Source organism: Numenius arquata, chromosome 3 (assembly GCF_964106895.1).
Source record: "Numenius arquata chromosome 3, bNumArq3.hap1.1, whole genome shotgun sequence".
Lineage (NCBI taxonomy): Eukaryota > Metazoa > Chordata > Aves > Charadriiformes > Scolopacidae > Numenius > Numenius arquata.
This window is the reverse complement of record NC_133578.1, coordinates 58,795,086-58,816,271: the sequence shown is the minus strand read 5'-3', so window position 1 is coordinate 58,816,271 and position 21,186 is coordinate 58,795,086. Positions and strand designations below refer to the sequence as shown.

Below are 21,186 nucleotides of genomic sequence, written 5' to 3'. Positions count from 1 at the left end.
CAGCTGTTCTAGGACATGAGAGTTATGGGACAGCATGGTACCTGTTTTGCAGAGTTCTTTACTCTTAATATTGCTCTCTTCACAAGTCAGAAATTGCATTAATGAAGTTGCTGGATTTCCATGGAGATATCAGGTGCATATATCAGGCTGCTGATGTTCTTATATTTTGTTGCTGTTGTGTGCTTATGTCCCCAGGTTCAAACTAGAATTCAGCACCTGGGTTTTACTTACATTATACTGGTGAACTTTATATAGCTTGGTCTCTGCTTGCCTGTACCTTTATTTTAAATATGTGTGAACTCATTAAATTGCCCTACATACAATTAGAAATACAGAGATTGCATTTCTTTTTATTCACTTGCCAGCGCAGATGTATGAGAGTGAGTGCAGTTTCAGAACCTTCCTTTCAAAACTACTTGTAGTCATGCGGTAGATAAGAAACACTTTAGAGGGAAGAGGACCTCCAGCCAAAATAATTTCCAAATGATCTTAAAGGGTAATTTATCTTCTTATTTTGCAGCTAGCTATGGACCAAATCCAATTTGCAAAGGCTGTTTATCTTGTTCAAAGGATAATGGGTGCATCAGATGCCAACACAAGTTATTCTTCTTCCTGCGACGAGAAGGAATGAGACAATATGGTGAATGCTTGCATTCCTGCCCATCGGGGTACTATGGACTCCGGACGCCAGATATGAACAGATGTTCAAGTGAGTTTTTTTTGAACTCTTACATTTGCTTTTGTAGGGAGGCCATAATTCACGCTCAGTTTTTAAGATGATATGTTATGGAACATGGTGATATTTTCACAGATGTCTCAAGATCATCATAAAACTTCTTGTTAAAGAATGTCCCAGCTCATTCCAAGATATGTAACAATCACCAGATTAAATAGTTGATGCATTAACCTAGTTTTTATTGTTATTGCTATTTTTATTGTTATTATTGCTTTAGTTAGAAGGGAAATGTAGGAAAGAATGATGATTCAAGCAGATATTTCTAGTTCTAAAACATTCCCTCTATATGAAAATAAAAAGGATTAAACATTAATTTAACAGTCCCTCATGTAGGTACTAGTCAGTATATGCACTAATGTATGGGTGGGCTGCTTGTCAGGCTTTCTGTTCCCACACAAATTTCAGGTGACCAGACACCTCACACCAGGCATACTTTAATATGTAAGTGTTGTGCTTTTAATAAAACAGATGTACTATTAAAAACAAACAAACAACCTTTCACTTTTAGTACTGCAGTTTATTTGGAAATTTACAACCTGCTAATGTGCAACAAGATTCCCTCTTTGCATGTTTGTGCCTAGAAGCACAACTGTTAAAATCAAGTGTTCTGGTATCTCTACGCATTATTTCACTGCTGTCTGGCAGTTGTGCTGATTCGTATTGATTTTTCCATATGCTCATATGCGGAGTATTAGCCATATGGATTATTAATCATTGCTATTACCTCTTATTCATATTTATGGGGTTTTTTTTTGTGTGCATGTGTCATAGTCTAACCAAAATTAGGTCACCAAACCTAAGAACCTGAAGTGAGAAATAGCTTTTCTTTGCTTCTGGAATAATCGAGTGTCTGTTAAATGTATGGCACTCTCCCCCTTGGTGCTGTGGCTTGTCACGGGAATGCACCGCATTGTAAGAAAGCGGGTGCTGGCTTTCACATCACACATAATCTTGAGACCCACGTGAGGTCACTCTGTGGCAGGTTGGGCTGGACAAGGAGCACTCACTTGGACCCAGCCCAGCCCATGCAATGACGTCCCACCTCTGTCTCCCCATTCCCTGCACAGGCTCCTTGGATATGGTATTCTTCACGTTGTGTTCCCAACTGCTGTGTAATATTGCTGAGTGCTGCCTAATCTATACCAGGTGGCTAGGTTTTGATGAAAAATTAAATGAGACCAGTATATGGTTTATGTATCCCTTCTGTAAAGTAATTTAGGATCTTGGCCTTAATTTTCATAACACATTTGTGAATTCAGCAACTTGTCCACTTTAAACCTTTCAAAACTGGGCTGTAAAAACTTGCCCGTGTGAAAATGTTTTTGAATATAGTTACAGCTTTGGGAAATAGATGAATTTATCTATATTAGTCTGTACTGTGCTTGTGAGGTAGGAAAAGTAGTCCCTACTGGCAGTCTTTCTTTACTTTCTTAAAAAGAAAAAAAAGTTATTTGCAGAAGGTGGATGGTGAATTCAATATAACCTTTTTTTTTTAATTTTTACCACTTACAGAAAGTGGCCTTCTTCCCTGAACTACGGGATTGGTTTTGAAAAGCATAAATGGAAGTTGGGTCCAACCCACATTGGCATGTGTTGAGTGCTGGACATTTAACTCACCCTCATGCCTTTGACAGTCTCCCCCTGTGAGAATAATGATGCAGTTGCATTTACCAACCAGTCCTGGCTCCCCTCCAGTGATTTTTTTATTGTATATTTTTATTTTAGTGTAACTGCCAACTGGTGTATTTATAAATCACATCTTCATTTTTTTCTTGGTTTGGTGATCTTGCACGGCACATACGTGCATTGCGGACACACAGGCATTTTGTGGATTGAAGTTGAGTTAAAATAAACATTCTTAAAAAATAGAATAGGTTTCTTCCTACTTGATGTTAGATACTTTTAGGTACGCTTAGTTACAGACTGCATTGCTCAGATAGTATTATCTCAGCTAAAAATAATAAAAGTTCTGGCTCTGTTAAAATCCTTCTGGGAGTTACAGGGCTTGAATTACATAAGTTGAAATGATTTCTGCCCTATTAATGTCTTTATAGGCACAAAAGCTGTTTAACATTTTATTACTGGAACACTTGCCCATTTTTGTTAGAGAAGCTATAGAACATATTTTTATGGAAAATGTTGACATGATTTTAAAAGCCAAACATAGTTAGTGCCAAGTGTAACACAATAAATACCACAGCCAAGTGCAGCAGCTCTAAAATGATGGAAATTTTGAATTTCAAGACAATTTTCTTTTCTACATGTAAGCAGTATGTGTGTCTTGAATTTGCAGAGTGGTTCTAGACTGTTTTTCTAGTAACGGTGAATCATGTAATTTTGGGACTGCTTGTCTCTAGAAAGCAATGTAGATTTTCCTGCTGGAGATGATTTTCATCTTGAACACTGCAGTATGGGAATGCAGTACATCTGGACACGAAATTGGAAAGTATTGAGTCTCTTCTGTAGAAGAATGCCCAAGAGAAGAGCTACACTTTGTTAATTTTCCAAGAAATTTTAATAATTAATGACTTTGAACTGAACTGCTCCAACAAGAAATAATCTCATGAGAGAAAAACAAAATTGAATTAAAGAGTAAGGTGAAATCTGGGCTGATTAATTAATTGTGAGCCTATCTTGAACGTCTCAACTTAGTCTGTGTCCACAGTAACCTTTACAATTTTAGGGGGAGGAAGCACTCAGATTTTAGAAACTACAGCTCCCTTCAGCTTTACTTGGCTACTCCATTTGTTTAGGTTCAGCTTCTTTCTCACAGGAGGGCCTGACATTGCTAAAATTGTAATTTCCCCTTCCATGTGCCTTCAGTAAAAACAAGATAAAGAGATTTGATTTGCTTTTAAACAAATCAAACATTTATTAAACACATGTAGTTAATTCTCTGTGTTAAGAAAGGTAATTATATTTTAAAAAACTTTGTTACAAAATAGCAAGACATCAGTAATATGTCATTATCTGCCAGGGCGTTCAATTACCCCAGGAGCAGCAATGTTTGCTCTAAATAAAATAATGTTTCTGACTTTTTAGAAATAGTTTTCATTATTTTTTTGTTTGTTTCCTTCAAATATGGCTTTATCTAAGCTTAAAATAGCATTTGGAATTTTGAAAATGAAGTTGGATGGCCAGAAATTGAGGTCTACCTATGATTATGTTGTAGGCATTTTTTTTCCTTATCTCTTCCACTCTCTTTTCCTCCATCAAATGGATTTTGATTTTTTTTTTTTTTAATTTTAAAATTCCTGATTTTTGGCCTTACTTTGTATTTTGACGGAAGAGTTTCATTCCATCCGTCTGGCAACAAAAATCATCATAGTGCTTTGAATTAAGATTTATTAAATATGTAGTCAATTTGAATTTAATAGGCAATTGTATATTTGTAAAGTACTAATTGAAAACACTGTGGTTTGGCATTTATTTAAAAGATCTCAACTAATAATGAATCAAGATTAGAACATACTGGAAATGTATCACCAAGTGTTTATTAAGTACATTTATTTTAAAAAATATCCTCACTATAGTATTTTATAATTAGCATGTTGTATTCCAAGCCTGGTTCTCCATGAAATGGTAGACCTGTGGTGATCTGCAGGAACTGTGATGGTCAAATGGCTGTGTACTATTCTCTAGCAGTCATGTTCAGTCCCTGCTGAAGTTGTAGTTTAAAAATCTTTGTTTGTAGTATAATAATAATAATAATAATAATAATAATAAACAACCTGCAACTACCTAAGCCACATCTGCTTAGGAGGTTAAATAGACAGCTCTGTTTCCTTGTGGGTTAAAGCTCTTTTGCTTATGATTTTTCTCCTCTCCTTACTGTCTCCTCAACGTCTTTCCTGAAAGTTTTGGTCATCTCTCTTTCCATTGGTTGTCCAACTGATACTGTCTCCTACAAGAACTGCTGACATCAGAGCTTTCTTCAGCTCCTTGTCCCTGTCTCTTACTCTCGTTAGCACTAGCACAGTCTTTGTCCCTCATGTGCCCTTGTGAGGGCACACACACAAGGTGAGTTATGAAATGTGTAGTCTGTCTGGATTTTTGAAGTCTCTCCCAGCTCAGGAAATACAGGACAAGATTAGCAAAGAAGGTGGTATGGGTCAGTGGCAGACTGATGTGGAGTGACAGCGGACATATCAGGACGGCAGTGTGAAGTTAAGTCTGTAGCACCAGTGATGTTTTACTGAGCAGCAGAGGGATGGACCGGGAGCTGGAAGAAGTGAGTGTGATGGGTGTGAGGACAGTTGGGTCAGGTGAAGTTAGGAGATTCTCTTGGGTTGCAAGAGACAGAGAGATCTAAGGCAAGAAGAGAAGGGAGCTGTGGGTCAGAATTTGATGTGAAAGAGCAAAGTAGGTACTGTGGACCCACCAAGAGTTTGTCACACCCCAGGATTACCAACCTCACAAGTTATGGGCCCAGAGTCTCCTCTGAAATGATGCCTTAATGGAAAGACCGATTTTGACCTTCAAAACGAAAACTTTGACTGTCTTGAAGCATCATCTCCTATTACGTTGACTTCTTAAATGCACCTCAAGGAAGAACCAAATTTCAGTGCAAAGACTACCAAGCTCTTCAATTTAGGAATGCCATGTTTCCTTCCTCAGCTTCAGCCTGCAGCTTCCCTTTGAAAAATATGACCATTATCTCTCTGTCTCGGAGGAGTTCAGTTCAGTTCAGTTGTCTTTCCTGCAGTGCTGGTTGCTGGTTTCCACTCATGCAGATCCTCTCGTGTTCTCGCCTTCCCTTTCCCATCCTCAACTGCTCTTCACTGGTGTCTGCATTTCATGCAGAGCAAACTTGCTGTGAATTGTCGTTGTTGTTAACATTACTGGGAATTGACCAGCTGTGTTTTCCACTATGTGTGCTACAAGATACCCTTGTTATATAGGGAGTTATGGGTGAATATTCAATCATATTGATCATATTTAAAAAGGAACAATGTGACAATGGAATGCTACAGAACAGGGATCTTTGAAAAGGCAAAATAATGCTTGTGTGAATTTTTCAAGATTATGCATATCAGTAAAAATACTTTACAAATGAATTACCACATTTTACAGTTGAGATAGACATCTTATGACCATAAAATTCATCGTATTGCACTTAGTGTGAGAAGCTAATATAATGAACCTTCTTGTTAAGGTATGTGAAGCACATGGATCTCAATATGGAGCATTTTATACTTGATTTTGAACTTCAAATGATTTATATTTCCCTACAATTCAGCTTATTCTGCCTCACCTTATAAACTGGTGATTAGTTTTACTATGGAAGGATAGTATTTGTTTTAGTAATGTTATGTTTTCTGTATTAATAGTGCAGGATGAAGCTGTTTACAGGAGCACATACTCTTTTTTTACAAGAAAAAGCACATGCACCTGGGTCTAAACTTAATTCAGTGTCTGAATTTGTATTTGAATTCCTGGGCTTTTGATTTCTTTTCTAAAATGTAAGTCTGTCAATTCTTTAATGCTTATTTTAAAGAAGAATGAATAAGAGTGGCTTATCATGAGTGTCAGGAAGCCAAAGCAGGTCAGGAAAATCTTTTAATATCACTGTGATTCATCTGCTTAAAATGTATCTCTAATTTGGGCATTATTTATAATCCAAGCTTTCTCCTTCCAGAGTCCTTTAATGCACCATTTATATAGTATTCTATAAATATTGTAAGTTTCATTCATGTCAATCAGATTTGTTTTTTTTATGCTATTTAAGTAAATGGCAGAGAAATGTTTGGGAGATATAAATGAGATTATAAAGCCTAAAGACAAATATTTTATTTCTGGCTAGCTAAATGCACTTCTTACAGACCAGATTGATTGCCCTAACCTTGACTGAAACATGGTTCATAGCTATTACTTTTTTAAAAAAAATCTGGTGTATCTGTGAAAGCAGTTCAGAAGAAAATTATTTCTGAAGTGCTCTGGGGTGCTAGAACTTACTGAAAACTAAAGAAAAGGCGAGTTTGGCTCCTAAGTCCTTGCACTCTCTTTTGGTAAGCAAAGTCAAAGATATTTTAAATTTCTGTCTTCGGATTCTTTTCTGACAATGGCTTTTTTTGATGGAAATATTATGATCTTTTTTCCTTTTTCTCCTCTACAGAACAACCAAAGAATCTGGTCCTTCAGTTCTGTAGGTTTCCTGGTCATTGACTGAGGACTGGCACAGTATTAGCTCATAGAGATATGTTTCTTTCTTGAACGTATTCTGTAACTGTTCTCAAGCATGGAGGTGGTTTTGCATACTATAATTTACCCTTGTGCTGCACTGAAATGTCAGTCATTCAAGTTCTTACTCCCCTGTCAGCCTAAACTAAGAGACTGCACAGAATCAATAGACTTTCCATTGGAGAAGGTATATATCTTGTCCCATAAATCAGCATTTCAGAGCTGTATCGAAGGGATAAGTTGTTGTTTCACTTTGTTTTGTCTAAACACTGAAGATACTTGAGCAGAGCACTTCTGGCTAATTTCAGCCCAGCTGAGCTTCACCAGGCAAAGCAGTGACTTCTCTTCCGCCCTTTCCCCTGAGAGGTGAAGTCATGGGGCTGTGAATTTATAACCACTCCTGCGACAGTGAGATTGAAAATAGACTACTAGAACGTTAGCTTTGCTAACTTTTGGAGTACTGCTCTTCTTCGGTTCTCACTTTTCACTCTATAAATATGTAATTATCATGAAAGATTATATCTTTTTAAGGTTTTTAATATTAATTTTGCCCATTAGAGTCATTGCAGTGGGCTCTAGTCTATCTGATGGGATAAGAATGTTGTTAGTTTAAAACTGCCCTTGCTGGAGCAATTAGGACCTTTGCCATGGATTTCAATGAGGTCAGAATGTTGCTCTTTTAGCATTTACATACAACTTTTGTGGGAAGTATGGTGTAACACTTCAAAATGTCATCTGTTTAGAAATAGGCTGTGCTAATCAGCCTTACCAGCAGATTGCTCTGGGCCTCCCTAGGAGCTTTTTTCAGTCCAGTTCTGTGAGGACGGTACCAGAGGAAGATGTGCGGGCTTCATATGGGACTGGTTTTCAAGGGTGTTTTATACCTTTCACTTGGAAGGATGGAAGCAAATATTTGACTTTCTGACTTTCCCAAGACAGAAACACTGGAAAGAAAATTGGAGATTGTGCTAGAAGAGCTGCATTAAGAGTGTTGTGGTGAGTCTGAGAGGTCCTGAGAGGGTAGTAGCCAGGGGGATATAAGGAGGAGATGTGATGCTGAGCAGGAATAGAAGGCATTTGAGGTCTGGTAGGAAGCAGACCCTTGACGAGACACTGCAAACTGAATACAAGGGAAGGAGGAGGTAGGGACTTACAAGTGTCTGCCCCTAACTGACAGACCTCATGTTGCTAGCTGAGTGGGAACAGCAGCAACGAAGCACCCTTTACTTCTTCACTCTCAGGTTCTGAAGATTAGGTTTCCAACCTTGTCATTGTTGCCCTGCAAGTATGGTAGGCCTGCCAAAGGTATGTGATCACTCTTTGGGGTTCTTCTGCACAACTGAATCTATCAACTGTCTCTCCCCTTAACGCCAATCTCATCTTTGCCCGTGCCTCCAAAGCTTCCACTTCTAGGCTCCTTCTCTTTACTGCTTCTAAAATCTCTCAGGCATTTACCCTTGTCTATCTGGAAACATCTAGTGGGCACTGTTTTCTCTTTATTTTAGAGAACAGAAATCAAAGCATTTCTGAAGAATACTGTGGGTTATGCAATGTCTATTTCTTTCCTCTAAAGAGCTTCTTGGGTCTAAAATCTTAGCTATGCTCAAGTGTTTTGGTCTTGTTTCCTTTGGGGTTTTTTGGTGTTGTAAACTTCTAGATAATATTTTAAATGGAATAAAAAGGATACACTAGCAGCATGGTTTAGCTACTGAAATCATACAGAAAATTGAACCACTGAACTGGTGAGAAAATCGATTAGATCTATAGCTAGTAAATTGAGGTAATAAAATCACTTTTGACAAGAACCTTCTCCAGATTAAAAAGAAAAAAAAAAACCACAAAATCTCTCTTTTTCCAGCTTATAATTATGTCGGTAAGCTAACTAGTTAATTTAAAGGGAATCTATTTTGAAAAGTAGGAAAGATTTTGCTTTCCTTCTCTGGGTTATGCATAAGACGCTGAGATCAGAAAGTTTGAAGGGTTGAATATTGTGGCAATCAAAAGAAGGCAGTTAAGGTCATTAACTTTAAAAAATATTTCCTTGGTTTTTATTATATTATTTTGTGTAAAGGCTAAAACCATTTTTTAAAACACTGGTTTTCTTAATTATTGTATATCATGTCAAACAGCTCTTTGGTAAGTTTCATACTACTATCGATTATAGCTTTGTGGTTTTTGGTCATTTAATAATGGCTATTTTTTGTGGATTGACTTAATTAATAACGGAAAGGAGTTACATCCAGAAAAAAATGAGGTTTTTTGCATGGTAGCACATGCATCTGTGTAGATATGGAAATCAGACATAACACGTAAAGGCGTTCATTCAGTTATTTATAGGGTCAACTCATGGAAAAAAAAAAAAAGTATCCTACTTGCAATGACAAGTAATAAACTGAATACAGTACATATAATGCATGCATATTTCCCAAAATAATCTGTCACACCTTATTTTCCTCAAAATCACTTAAACACAAGAATAATTTACAATGAACGTTTTTCCTCCAAAAAGATTTAACACAAATATTACTTAACTACAGGTTTTATCTACAGTTTTGATTTAAAACATAGGATTAAATGGATATAGGAGAAAATGTGATAATTACTGCAATCTTATAGAGCAGATAGATTTCAGGATTACAGTATTCCTCATTGTAGCACTTCTGGTTTTGCTATTTTATTTTGTTTTATAAATCCTTTCATTTTTAGTCTCACCCTAACTTCGCTGTCTCATTGTTCCTTATGATCCTTTTGATTCAGGATGCAGGATAGAAAACTGCGACTCCTGCTTTAGCAGAGACTTTTGTACCAAATGCAAAACTGGCTTCTACTCGCACAGAGGCCGCTGCTTCCGAGGATGCCCCCCTGGATTTGCAGCCTTGGAAGAGCTTATGGAATGTGTGGGTGAGTCTTCTAAAGCAGCAGTGCCGCTGAAACAGCCCTTTGGCCAGATGGCTGCATTCAAATAGTTACGATGCAATTTTTAAGCTGATGCTTAGTATTTGCTATCAAGAAATAGTCACTAATGGATTGTGTCTGCATCTCAATATTATTATTATTATTATTCCCAAACTTTGAAATATTGCATTATTGGGAATGCCACTCTGTTGTTCTGCATCAGAATGTTCTGTCCTCTTAACTGTAAATTGTTATTTATGAAGATTTATAACTCAGAATTCGTAGAATTTCAGGAAGGCCAGTTTTTGCATTAGAACTTTAAGTCAATGACATATTCGTTGGATTCCCACCCTCATAAAACTACCTGCTCATTTTGCCTTTTACCAAGGCTAGAGCCAGGGCAGATTGAAATCCTGCGACATCTGGGCTTCAAATTAACTTTTAATTTCTCCGCAGCTCCCCACATTTCCATTAGCAAGTAACAAATATAAACACCAAATAAGTGTTTTTAGTAGAAATATACTGTATAACTCCAAGCCAGCATTGGCAGTTCTCACAATATTTGCCGAGTCTCACAATTTGGTGTTTTATCTTGAAGCCTCGGAATTGTGTTAGAACAGACTTTCTTTCAAGGCAATTCCTTGCATTTCATGATGGGGAGGACAGGAAAAGTGGACTCTTGAGCTTTGCAAATCCAGGATTTATTTTTTAAAAAGAGAAAAATAAAAATCAATCTCATGGTTTTAGGAGGGTTTTTGAATATTTGGGTCTGACATGATGTCTATACAGACAGATTGATAGTCTGATGGTTTTATGCTCAGGTTGATGTCAGCTAAAAAGATTCTTTCAGATTCCATAAGAGATTTTGATTTTGTTTCTAAGTTTTTGGCTGTTGACGGTAAAGCTTTTAAGTGGTGCCTTCTAATAGTATATTCTTGTTAATTAAAAAAAAAAAAGGAAAAAATAAAAATAAAACCCAGAAGATGCGCTAACTCATGTTTTCTTTCGCTTTATCAGAAGGCTGTGAAGTGGGTCAGTGGAGTGAGTGGGGAACTTGCAGCAGAAATAACAAAACATGTGGATTTAAGTGGGGCCTGGAAACGAGAACAAGGCAAATTGTGAAGAAGCCAGCGAAAGACACGATACCGTGCCCAACCATTGCAGAATCCAGACGGTGTAAAATGGCCATGAGGCATTGTCCAGGAGGTAAGCATAGTTCCTGCCACAAAAATCTTTATTAGCTTTCCTTAATTGAAATCCTATTTCTAACTTGAAAAAAGACCTGTTTCTTCCCAGCTGAAGGGGAAAATTTGTCTCTGCCCTGCCAGCCAAGGCTGAAAGACATCAGTTCTATGGCAGTCCTAATTTATGCAGCAAGACTCCAGGGAAAGGCTCAGCGTGGGAGCGATCAGTCTCTCCATAGACTGTGAAACTGTGTTTTTCCTGGTGTGGTCATGGGGCTTTTTCAAAGAGGTGTCTCATGGAAAAACCATAATGTTGCAGTTTGAACTCCAGCATGAAAAAGGATAGTGGAATAACTAATTGATCTGCGCATGGCAAGAAAGATCATGATTCTTAACCTCTCTGCAGGTAGCTAGTGTGATGGGTATTTACATCAAATGAAGTTAGTTCCACATGGCATTGCTAGCCGGAACTATTAGCTGGAACGTTACTTGTTCTGAATATTGTACATCATGGCCAAACTATGCTAGATGTAATACGAGCAGAATGGTGATAGATATCAAGCTTTTCACCATGATGCCAGCTTATGGCAATTATCACAAGTAGATAAAAGAAATAATTTCTTTATCATGGTGTTCTAAGACTTCAGTAGTGATGCTGGAGTTTCAAATTTGTGTTCAGTTTTGTAGACACCAAAGTAGAGACACTTTACTGGTAGAGAGGAGTTTTTGTTATCACTCAAATTGAAACAATTAACCTTTCACTTGTGCAGACTGAACATTTACGGAGTTTTCAGAATTCGTAAGAAAGGTGGGTGATCAACAGGTGATAAAGATGCCATTCCTTTTGGAATCATAAGGAATAAAGAAAGATTCATGCTTGAAGGGTCTTCAAGAGATCTCTAGTCCAACCTCCTGCTGTAAGCTGAGTCAACCATGAGATCAGATAAATAAAAAAGAATAAAGGGTTGCAAAGCCCTGAGAAAAGCCATAACCTGATGAGTAAGATGAAACTGAAATAATTTTAGAATAGGTACGTAAATGAGTATGCTTTGTGTTCTGGGATTGTTGAATGTTTTTCTCTTGGCTTGAACGTACTGCCCTCCAGTATGTGTGAAAATTATACATGAAGTTTTAGCTTACAGTTTATATCTGTGCAAGCTTCATTTTTGTTTCTAGGACCCTAACACAATCTGGAAGAGAATATAAAGTTGATTTTCTGTTATCTAGGTTAACTGAATCTGTTATGCTCATACATACGTGCATGCACGCATAGTGCGTAGTCATAGTGGTACGCATTGTACAGCACAGGTAATCTGCAACCTAAATAAACTTCTCAAAGATACTGAAAAGTGGAAGCTGCAAAGTGAACATCTCGAGGGGAAGGAAGAATAAAAGGTAAAAATCAAAGCTGATTTGGGCTGTCATGGTATGTGTAACATGGTATCTTTGAATGTGAGTGAGCTGCACCTACATCAAGGTACCTACGCTTACTAGTGCTTGCAGCCTGCTGAGGTGGATGAGCTGTTCCAGTTACTTCTAACAAACTCCGAAGCACAGAGAGGGACACTGATTAAATCAACTGTGTGTTTGTGTTAATGCTGAAATGGAAGGAAGAAAAAAGAGCCTGTGTGAAGCTCTACAACATCTCCAGTCAATATGTTTATTCTTTTTTCTGTTCAGATGCATGAAGTTTAGCTTGTAGGGGAGAATTTGGAAAATTGCAGAATAGTTTCCATTCAACTTTATATGGTAGAGTCATTTATGTACCCAACGTGTATGGAGGGAGATATTTCACGGATGCAATATCCAGCTTCTATGTAAACTCCTGGCAAGCAGAATTTTACTGATGTGGTTTTAGCCTTGTTAATATACTTAGGATTCAAGTTGCTGTAAATAGTTTGAGAAGTGTGTTTAAGTGGACCACAATATTTATGAATGCTGCAGCATGTTTATGTCACTGGTAATCTGGAACTATTGGGCAATCGTAGCTTTTTGTAGCAGATTATCTTAATGTTGTTTCAAATTTTCTTGTCCAGCAATTCAGGTCACTGATTAAAGGTTTACCTCTTAAATTTTATCTTTTCAAAGGCACAGTGGTGGGCTTTCCTAAGAGGTAGGAAAGGTATTGCCTCGTCCTTATCAAGATCTTTGACCAAATCTCTGCATTTTTTTCAACATATATCAGGAAAGTTGTTGCTGCAAATACAAATGCAGCTCTCTTTCATAACCGTGGGCTCCAGTAAATCCTGGAGATTATAGTCCTCTCTTGTCCTCCCACGGGGTGAAATTCCCTGCCTGTGTTTTCAGAGGTAAAAATGAACATGTACAAAACTGCAGGTTTGAACTCTCCACACTGAATGGTGACGCTTAATACTGCTTCTGTGCAATCATATAAAAGACTGGCCAGAGTATAAACTCCTGTCTCTCTCCTAATAAACTCCTGGGAGGAGTGTGTTAGTGGTGTTTTAAGTGCCTGGGGTAAATCTTCCCCAGGCCTGGTTATCCCTGCGGGTGAAGAAGCAACAGAGATTGTCCTGTTCGAAACTTCTGCTTCGTAGTATGTTTTAATTAAGATTATATACATGGCTGGTCTAAAATCCCCTTCCTTTGTCATGTTCAATTTAGTTAGCAGGTTGCCCCGTTAGACACTGCAAGTGTTTCTGTGCTTACTTACTGTGAAGGAGCAGGAGGCAGAGATGCTGGTTACAGGGAAGCTGAAATTGAACCAATCCTGGCTGTTTAGGGTCTGTGTTTTCAAAAAATACAGTGTTTTCCTAATGTTAGAAATTTTGTAATTGAACTTTTAAACTAAGGAAATAAGAGAAAAATGTAAGGTTAGCACTACTGGGGGACTGAAGAACCATAATCCCTGTAAATGTCGATTGAGAGGCTGTTAATAAATCCTTTCTTCCTAATGTTCTCAGTGCATACACTCACACAAATGTGTAGGTTAAGTGTTGGATTATACAGCTAAAATGGTTGTAGATTGTGATGGATTAAATTGAGCACAGGAAGTAAAGATATTTTCGGTAGAACAGGGTCAAATAAAGTGCTTTTGACACATGCTTTCTACTTTTGTACATTTTACAGTTGCTATTTATAGTCCAGATTACAGAAAAACTTCCAAAACAGATTTTTACATGTTTGCAGAAGAAGTGGAGTTAAATTGAGTTTTCCTACTAAGTATTTAATTTTCATATTTATCAAGGATTGCAATGATACCCATCTGGCCATATGGCTGTGGTACAAATGTAGCTAATGAAGAATTCTTTATCACTTTCCCAGTATTTGCAGAGTTGTAGAGATAGAAGCTGGAATGCAAGTGGAAAATGATTTCATTTCCTACTGAAGCCAGCAACATAAAAGGATACTTTACTTGATTTCAAATATGTTACTCAGTGGTATTTTCTTGTTGTCAGTACTAATTGATTTAGCTGTTATTACCAGATGGGAATGTCACATTTGTGTATCTGATCGTGTTATGTATGTTACCCTGTGGCTTGGGTGTAACATGACTCATACTATTATAGGTTAGACTTTGGAGAAGATGACTTGGATCATTTAGGCCACCTCCTACCCAGGCTGGTCTCTTCCTCATAAGGAATTTTCTCCTCTTTAGCTCAAAAACAAAGAAGAAAAGAATTTTTAAAAAAGAGTGACTGCGTTACAAGTAATGGGGAAATTAGCAGACAGAAATGTTCCATGGGCTGATCCAGCTTGCTGTCTGGAAGCTTTCCCATATATTTATTATAGATATTCTATTTTTACCTCTTATTTTGACATGTTCCCCATGTTCACCTCAGTAAATTACTCCTATTTGTTTGTAACCTGGAGATACTTGCAGATTGTTGTCATGTTTCTTACGAAGTATTTCAAACACTTAAGTCCAGTCTAATTTGTTGACATTTTTAGTAACTTGAGAATTTCATTCCATTGTTAGTTAAGTCATGACATAAAAGTATATGGCAAGTTATAGATAAAAGAAAATGATCCTACTTTGAAAAGATTGTCTTATAAGTTGAGGCATGATCTGAAAAAGGGTAGTAGCAAACAGAAAGCATTGTGGTTCTGGGAAAGATGACAAGATTTACAAACAGTAAGATCTTACTGCTTTGGTTAGTATTGCATGAATCTTGAAGACATTGGAATATTATTTATCACTGTAATACTAAAAACTAGTGTTTACAAGTCTTAACAGCATTTTAAACAAGACTGTTACACATAGTATTTACAATATACTGTCATTGCCTACTACAACTCTCTGTCAATTTTGCAGAACCATTGGACCAAATATGCCCTTTTCTGCCCACAGCAGACAGGTAGAAACTGCATTAAGTGCAGCTCTGCTGAGTACTGGCTCTGCTAGAACATTGGTATCACCAACCAGGCTTGCCTCCTTGATGTGTTCTGTGAGCACCAATTACACTCTGACCAAGAAGGCTTGGCCTTAGCTTGTCTGAAAATATAACCCATAATTTTCAGTTACAAAGCATGACTCAAAGCTTCTGAAGGAAAAAAGGGAAAAATGTTTCAGCATCCGCAGAGAGCTTTCAAGAAGTAAACACCAAAGACAGTTATATGCCCAGTGCAGGTTGAGAATGCAATAGTGTGTGTTTTAGTCAATGGCCGTTCTGCACATTTTGTGAAGGAGGGAGCAAGAAGGGACAAGATGAACATAGTTTGGAGACTTTCCAGGAAACAAGAGCTGTTTTATAGTGTGGCTTAACCCTCAGAGCCTGGCATGCTTGTTAGTAAGTTTGTTCAGGAAACAAGCGTTTGTCAGCTGCAGAATCTGCTGGTCTGAATAGTCAACATCTGCTTCGTACAGAGAATGTTGTGCTGAGCATATTAAAATGTTTTTTTTTCTACCCTTTAGCTGATCACATTCAGAAAGGACTGCTGCAGGTGAAAATGGAAAGGAAAGGAAATCTAAAGTAAAGGAAATCCAAACCCTAAGGAAAATGAAACCCATAATACTGGTTATTTCAGTGAGAGTGCCTGCAACTAGATCTAAATAAAGGCACATTGACAAGAGGTATAGTTATATTATCAATAGCCAGTAAGTTTGTGCCAGCTTCTAAAAAAGATTGTAATTTCTGTTTGGTAACAATAACAAAACCCATCAGAATTTCATTAGTAGTACAGGTTGGAAAGTACCTCAGAAGGTCATCTACTCTAGCGCTTCTGTTAAATCAGGTCAGCTGGGAGAAAACCAGGATTAGCTATTGCTCTGACAGTCCTCAGAGATTAAATATTTTCCCTTTTCTGGTCATAGCTCTGTTCCTTCTCATATGTTTAGTTGTGAGATGCTGATTTATAAATTATAGGAAAAATGGTGTCATTTTTATTTGCTTCTAAGTGAAAAATATAAAAATGCACAGCAAATTTGAAATTACATTTTCATGATGTTTGCATTCATTTACACACAGATGTGAAAACTTATATAATGCACATATGTACCTGTATTGGAGCACTTCTATACCTCATGCCCTTTAGATTTGCAGATAAAAGTTAGGCAGCGTACCTCTCAGCCAATAGGATACTATAAAGGAAGTGAAACATAGCAAGAAACTCTGGTTTTTCTTTTCTGCATTAAAATACAGTATTTTATATTACTTTTTTTCTTAGAAACAAAGAAACCCTATACTAATATTTCTTGTGTTTGCCTTCTTTTTCCATCCTGCAGCAGGGATAAGAGAATTAGGAATCTATTGATAGAGTGTTCTTCTCCATACTTCCTTATCAAAGCAGTAGAGACGTTTAAGGTGTGTTAATGATGAAACATGAGCAGATAAGTTCTTTCCTTGAGGCTGATGAACAAAAAATCTGTTAGATCCTGACAACCCAGTATGCAATGTTGATGTTTGCAGCTATAGGACAGAGATAGAGAAAGATTAATGTAAATATTGTTTTTCAGTGTAATTTGTGTGTTATTTGGTCATACGAATGAAGAAATATGCGCTTGAATTAATCTATTAAATCTTGTTCTGAAACTTCCCTTGCAGACAAAATGTTTCAGCTGAATTTGTGTTACAGCACTTATTTAAAAGAAACCACCCCTCGACCCGAGCAACAAAAACCGTGAATACATGCAGAAAAGCAAATGCATATACGTGTGCGAGCTAAGAGATTAAATAACTGTATTACACATGCATTTGATTCATATTCATTAAAATAAGTTCAAGTATAAACTTGGTGTGACTTTTTAAAAATTGCTGTTATTTTTCTGTTACATTGTTGGAAGCAATCCATTCCCTAGTTATTTTCTAAAGAGAAAATGTGATCCGGTTAGACTCGCATCTGAAAAGTAGTTAGAAATAGTTTTTATAGGCTATATAAACTTGAACAGCAGTTTCAGTGGCAGTTATATTTAATTCTAAACCTAAGCACTATCTGTCAAGGACCAGCATCCAGGTTTCCTTTGCACATATTAAAGGAATGACTCCGCTGTTATTAAATTACATCACATTGCTTGATGGTCTAGATGGCTCTCAAAGCTCTGTGAACAAGATATGGCTGTTGGTTAATCATTCTCCATTTTCTATGTGTTTGAAATAAGTTAAATTAAGCAGCTAAGCAATTAAGTGCCCTGACAAATATCAACACCTATTGAAAATAACACTTCCAAGATTTGGGTAAGTGGTATGTACTCTCTTTGCTTGTTTCCATTCAGTGTTCACAGAACTTCTCAAAGTTTGAGGTTTTTTTTTACCCCTGGGTTGGCATTTCCCTTGAAACTGGTATGGTGGATCTTGCATGGAAGTCAAGGCAGCTTGATTTTAAATCACAGTGTGCCTACAAACCTTTTTTTGGTGATTTAGTCCAGATAAATATTACAATGGGTTACAAATGCAATTATTAAAATATGAGGGTTTGTGTGAATATGGTGAAATAATACATTACTTACACTGAAACCTGTAACTTAACTTAGATATAGGCTACTTAGAGTAGCCTGAATTTCCTTGGAGTACTGTTATAGTGAAATGTGTTTCTGGTTTGTTTGCTTATTTAGCTGATAGTTCAGGTTTTGAAAGGTTTTAAGAGGCTTAGTTTTCTTTGACTTCAGCAGAATTTAAAAAATCATTGTTCTTTTTAAGACTAGAAAAGAAATCTGTCTAAAGTGACCTTTAGAGGGTAACTTTGAAGACATTAGCAAAAAATTTTTGTGGAAAAGTGTTGTTGTCATCTGATTTCTGTTTTCATTTTCCTTCTTTAGTACCACTGCCCAAAACATATCTTGTAATGGACTATACATACCTGAGTGCAAAATTTTAGGTCTACATAACTTATCAGGACAAACATGGAAATTCATGTATTGTTTTATCATGTTGCGGCATGATACATTTTCAACTTACTTTCAAAGAATTACCAGAGAGTTACTGGCAGTAGAGAAGTGCCAACTCAAGCACATTTTTTCCTTCTTTCTGGATATAACTTATCCTTCAATCCTCCTTTTTAGTTAAAGTAATAGGAAATATTTTCTTGGGAAGACTTTCACATAGTTTTTCCAATCATTAAAAGGTTGTATGCACAATTTATTTATTGCCATTATTATAGCTTAGACCAGATAAGTACTTTCAACATGTGTGTTTCCTTAAGTATATTGTATTTCAGAAGTAGCCTGAATATCATGTGATGCAGTGTCTCCCACGGGAGTTATCCGGTTTTAATGAATAACCAAGTAAGTACCAGAGTGTAAATCCTAGTAAATGACCAGAGTGTGAGTTAGAACTGTCCCATGGCAATTATACAGTTCAGGGTTTTTAAAAACACTGAAAGAGAGCCAGCTGCTAATTCACATGGAAATACAAATACTGAAGAGCTGCAGCTGATCCAAGTGCACAGATTGAATTTGTCCATAAAAAGTACCTGAAAAATTTTATTGTGCATGCCCTTATGAAGTAACTCTTGTGGTATCTGTCTTTTGCTCATTCTAAAACTGCAGTCCACCTGTAGGAGGAAAAGCCATATACTTACTCATTTCTGAGTCTCAGCCAGACAGCTTTTTTTATACATTGTAGTGTCAGCCGTTTCAGTCACGGCAAAGAAACCAGCAAACACTCACCTACCCGAGATTACTTTTTCCTCCCTGAGGATCGATTGAGGCACAGTTCTGTGTGTATCCTCACCCAAACCACAGGCCTAGGTACGGCATGTCTGGAGAACCATCTGCTTCAGGTGTGGCATGAGTAGAGTGCAATCAGCCTCACTCATTTTTAAGGATTCATTAAGGCTTTCCTTGTACAGAAGTCTCTTCTTAAGTAATAAGCATTTTTGGCTATACTGATATTATTTGTTTTCACAGCGTTGACACAAGAGCCACATCCTGACGCAGTCCTGGCAGAATTTTTGGTTGAGTGTTTCAGATAGTCCTCATCTTTTGCACAGTTCATCTCTTCAGCAGAACATGTACTAACAGTGGCAGTGTTTGGATATTGAAAGTGTTATTCCATAAATAACAGCAACTGTGACTGAAATAGAAAGATTTCATCATAATATAATATTTAGAAAATATGCAGTATTTGTACATGCAACATTTAGATACTGCCTGCCTCATCATCCTTAAGGATGATATAAGACAATATGTGTATGATTGCGTGTTGATCTGTGATCTGCAGGACTGGTTTTGTGACAGAAATTAGATTCTTGGGATGCACGTGTGACCACCAACAGTTAAATTATCAGTTTAAGTAGATAAAGTAGTTAAGTAGATAAAGCTTTTCAGCTGAGCCATAACTAACTGGGTGCATACTCCTTGCATGGTACCAATGCAAAGCAAACTGTCCATGCATACATCACCCTCTGACTTGTAGTAGGCTAGCAGTGTACACACAGATAATTACAGATGTTTTGCTCTTAAGCTGGGAACTCATTACACTGCTGTAACTTGATTTATTGTGATGGCCTGTCTGTACCCTTTATAATAGCTTGCTTCTTCTGGAGAATCATTCTGATTCTCTGTGGCCCACTTGCTTGATAGCTAGTGCAACCTAGGGAGGTCCCAGTTGACTGGATGTTGGCAAATGTGATGCCCATCTACAAGAAGAGCTGGAAGGGGGATCCAGGGTACTATAGGTCTGTCAGTCTGTCCTTGGTGCTAGGGAACATTACGGAGCAGCTCATCTTGAGCACTATCATACAGCTTGTAAAGGACAACCAGGCGATCAGGCCCAGTCAGCATGCGTTTATGGAAGGCAGGTCCAGCTTGACAAACCTGATCTCCTTCTATGACAAGGTGACCTGCTTGGTGGATGAGGGAAAGGCTGTGGATGTTGTTTACCTAGACTTTAGTAAAGCCTTTGGCACCTTTTTCCACAGCATTTTCCTGGAGAAACTGGATGGGCGTATGCTTTGCTGGGTAAAAACTGGCTGCTTAGGTTAATGATTGGACTCAGTGGCCTTAAAGGTCTTTTCCAACCTAAATGATTCTATGATTCTAACCTAATGTAGGCCAAGACAGGAGTCTCACAGATTCACACTGAATTCAGCAGAAATTTTTTCCTATCGCACAACCAGACAGGACAAATCTGGAGAGTAAAGAATCCAGTAAAGAGGAAGAGAGAGGAGAATGTAAGAAATAAACAGTTATGGCTTCTTCCTGTTCTTTGGCTCTTTGCACAGAAACAAAAATCACATAGGGACATTTGAGTCCTGATTAATGGTTTTGTTGGCTGAGTACAAAAGGTAGAGCCTATCCACACATGCTGCTTCACTGACTGTATTCCAATGCCTTTTAAAATCTGACACACAAGGGGCATATCTAAGTGATGTGTAGTTCAAAGGCTCCCAAGCTGGTGCCACACAAGGTAGCTCAAGAAATGAAAACAGTTTAAAAGTGTCAGCATAATGCTGTGCAAGAGTTAATTACCCCTGCTGAGAGACAGGATTTATTAGATCTGGCACGTTGATGTGCAGATATAGTGTTTTCAGGCCACAAGGTACTATGTTTGTGGTAAAGAACTGTGATTTGCTATATGAATGCATAGCTCACAAGTGCTAACTTGGGGGACTCATCCTCTTCTGAGGTTTATTCAGTGGCAGAATACAGGAAGATAAGTCTTGAAGGAAAGGAAGTTGTTTTCAAGATCATTACAAACCGTGTCAGTTTTATAATACAAAATACTGAAATTCTGATGCAATGGTCAGAATCAATTTTTCATAATCATTGAAGGTGATTAAATATATATTTGC

At 37.4% G+C, this 21,186-nt stretch overlaps 1 protein-coding gene across 2 annotated transcripts in view; it reads left to right on the top strand.

Moving 5' to 3' along the window:
* The window catches only part of RSPO2 (R-spondin 2), a 96,793-nt gene that overhangs the window by 52,115 nt on the left and 23,492 nt on the right, over nt 1–21,186 (top strand). The window contains exons 2-4 of one of the 2 annotated variants that reach the window (XM_074145519.1): nt 521–709; nt 9,674–9,817; nt 10,829–11,017. In XM_074145519.1, the coding sequence (XP_074001620.1) occupies nt 521–709; nt 9,674–9,817; nt 10,829–11,017 (522 nt within the window). The remainder of the gene's footprint in view (nt 1–520; nt 710–9,673; nt 9,818–10,828; nt 11,018–21,186) is intronic. The other variant, XM_074145520.1, reaches the window with a different exon arrangement.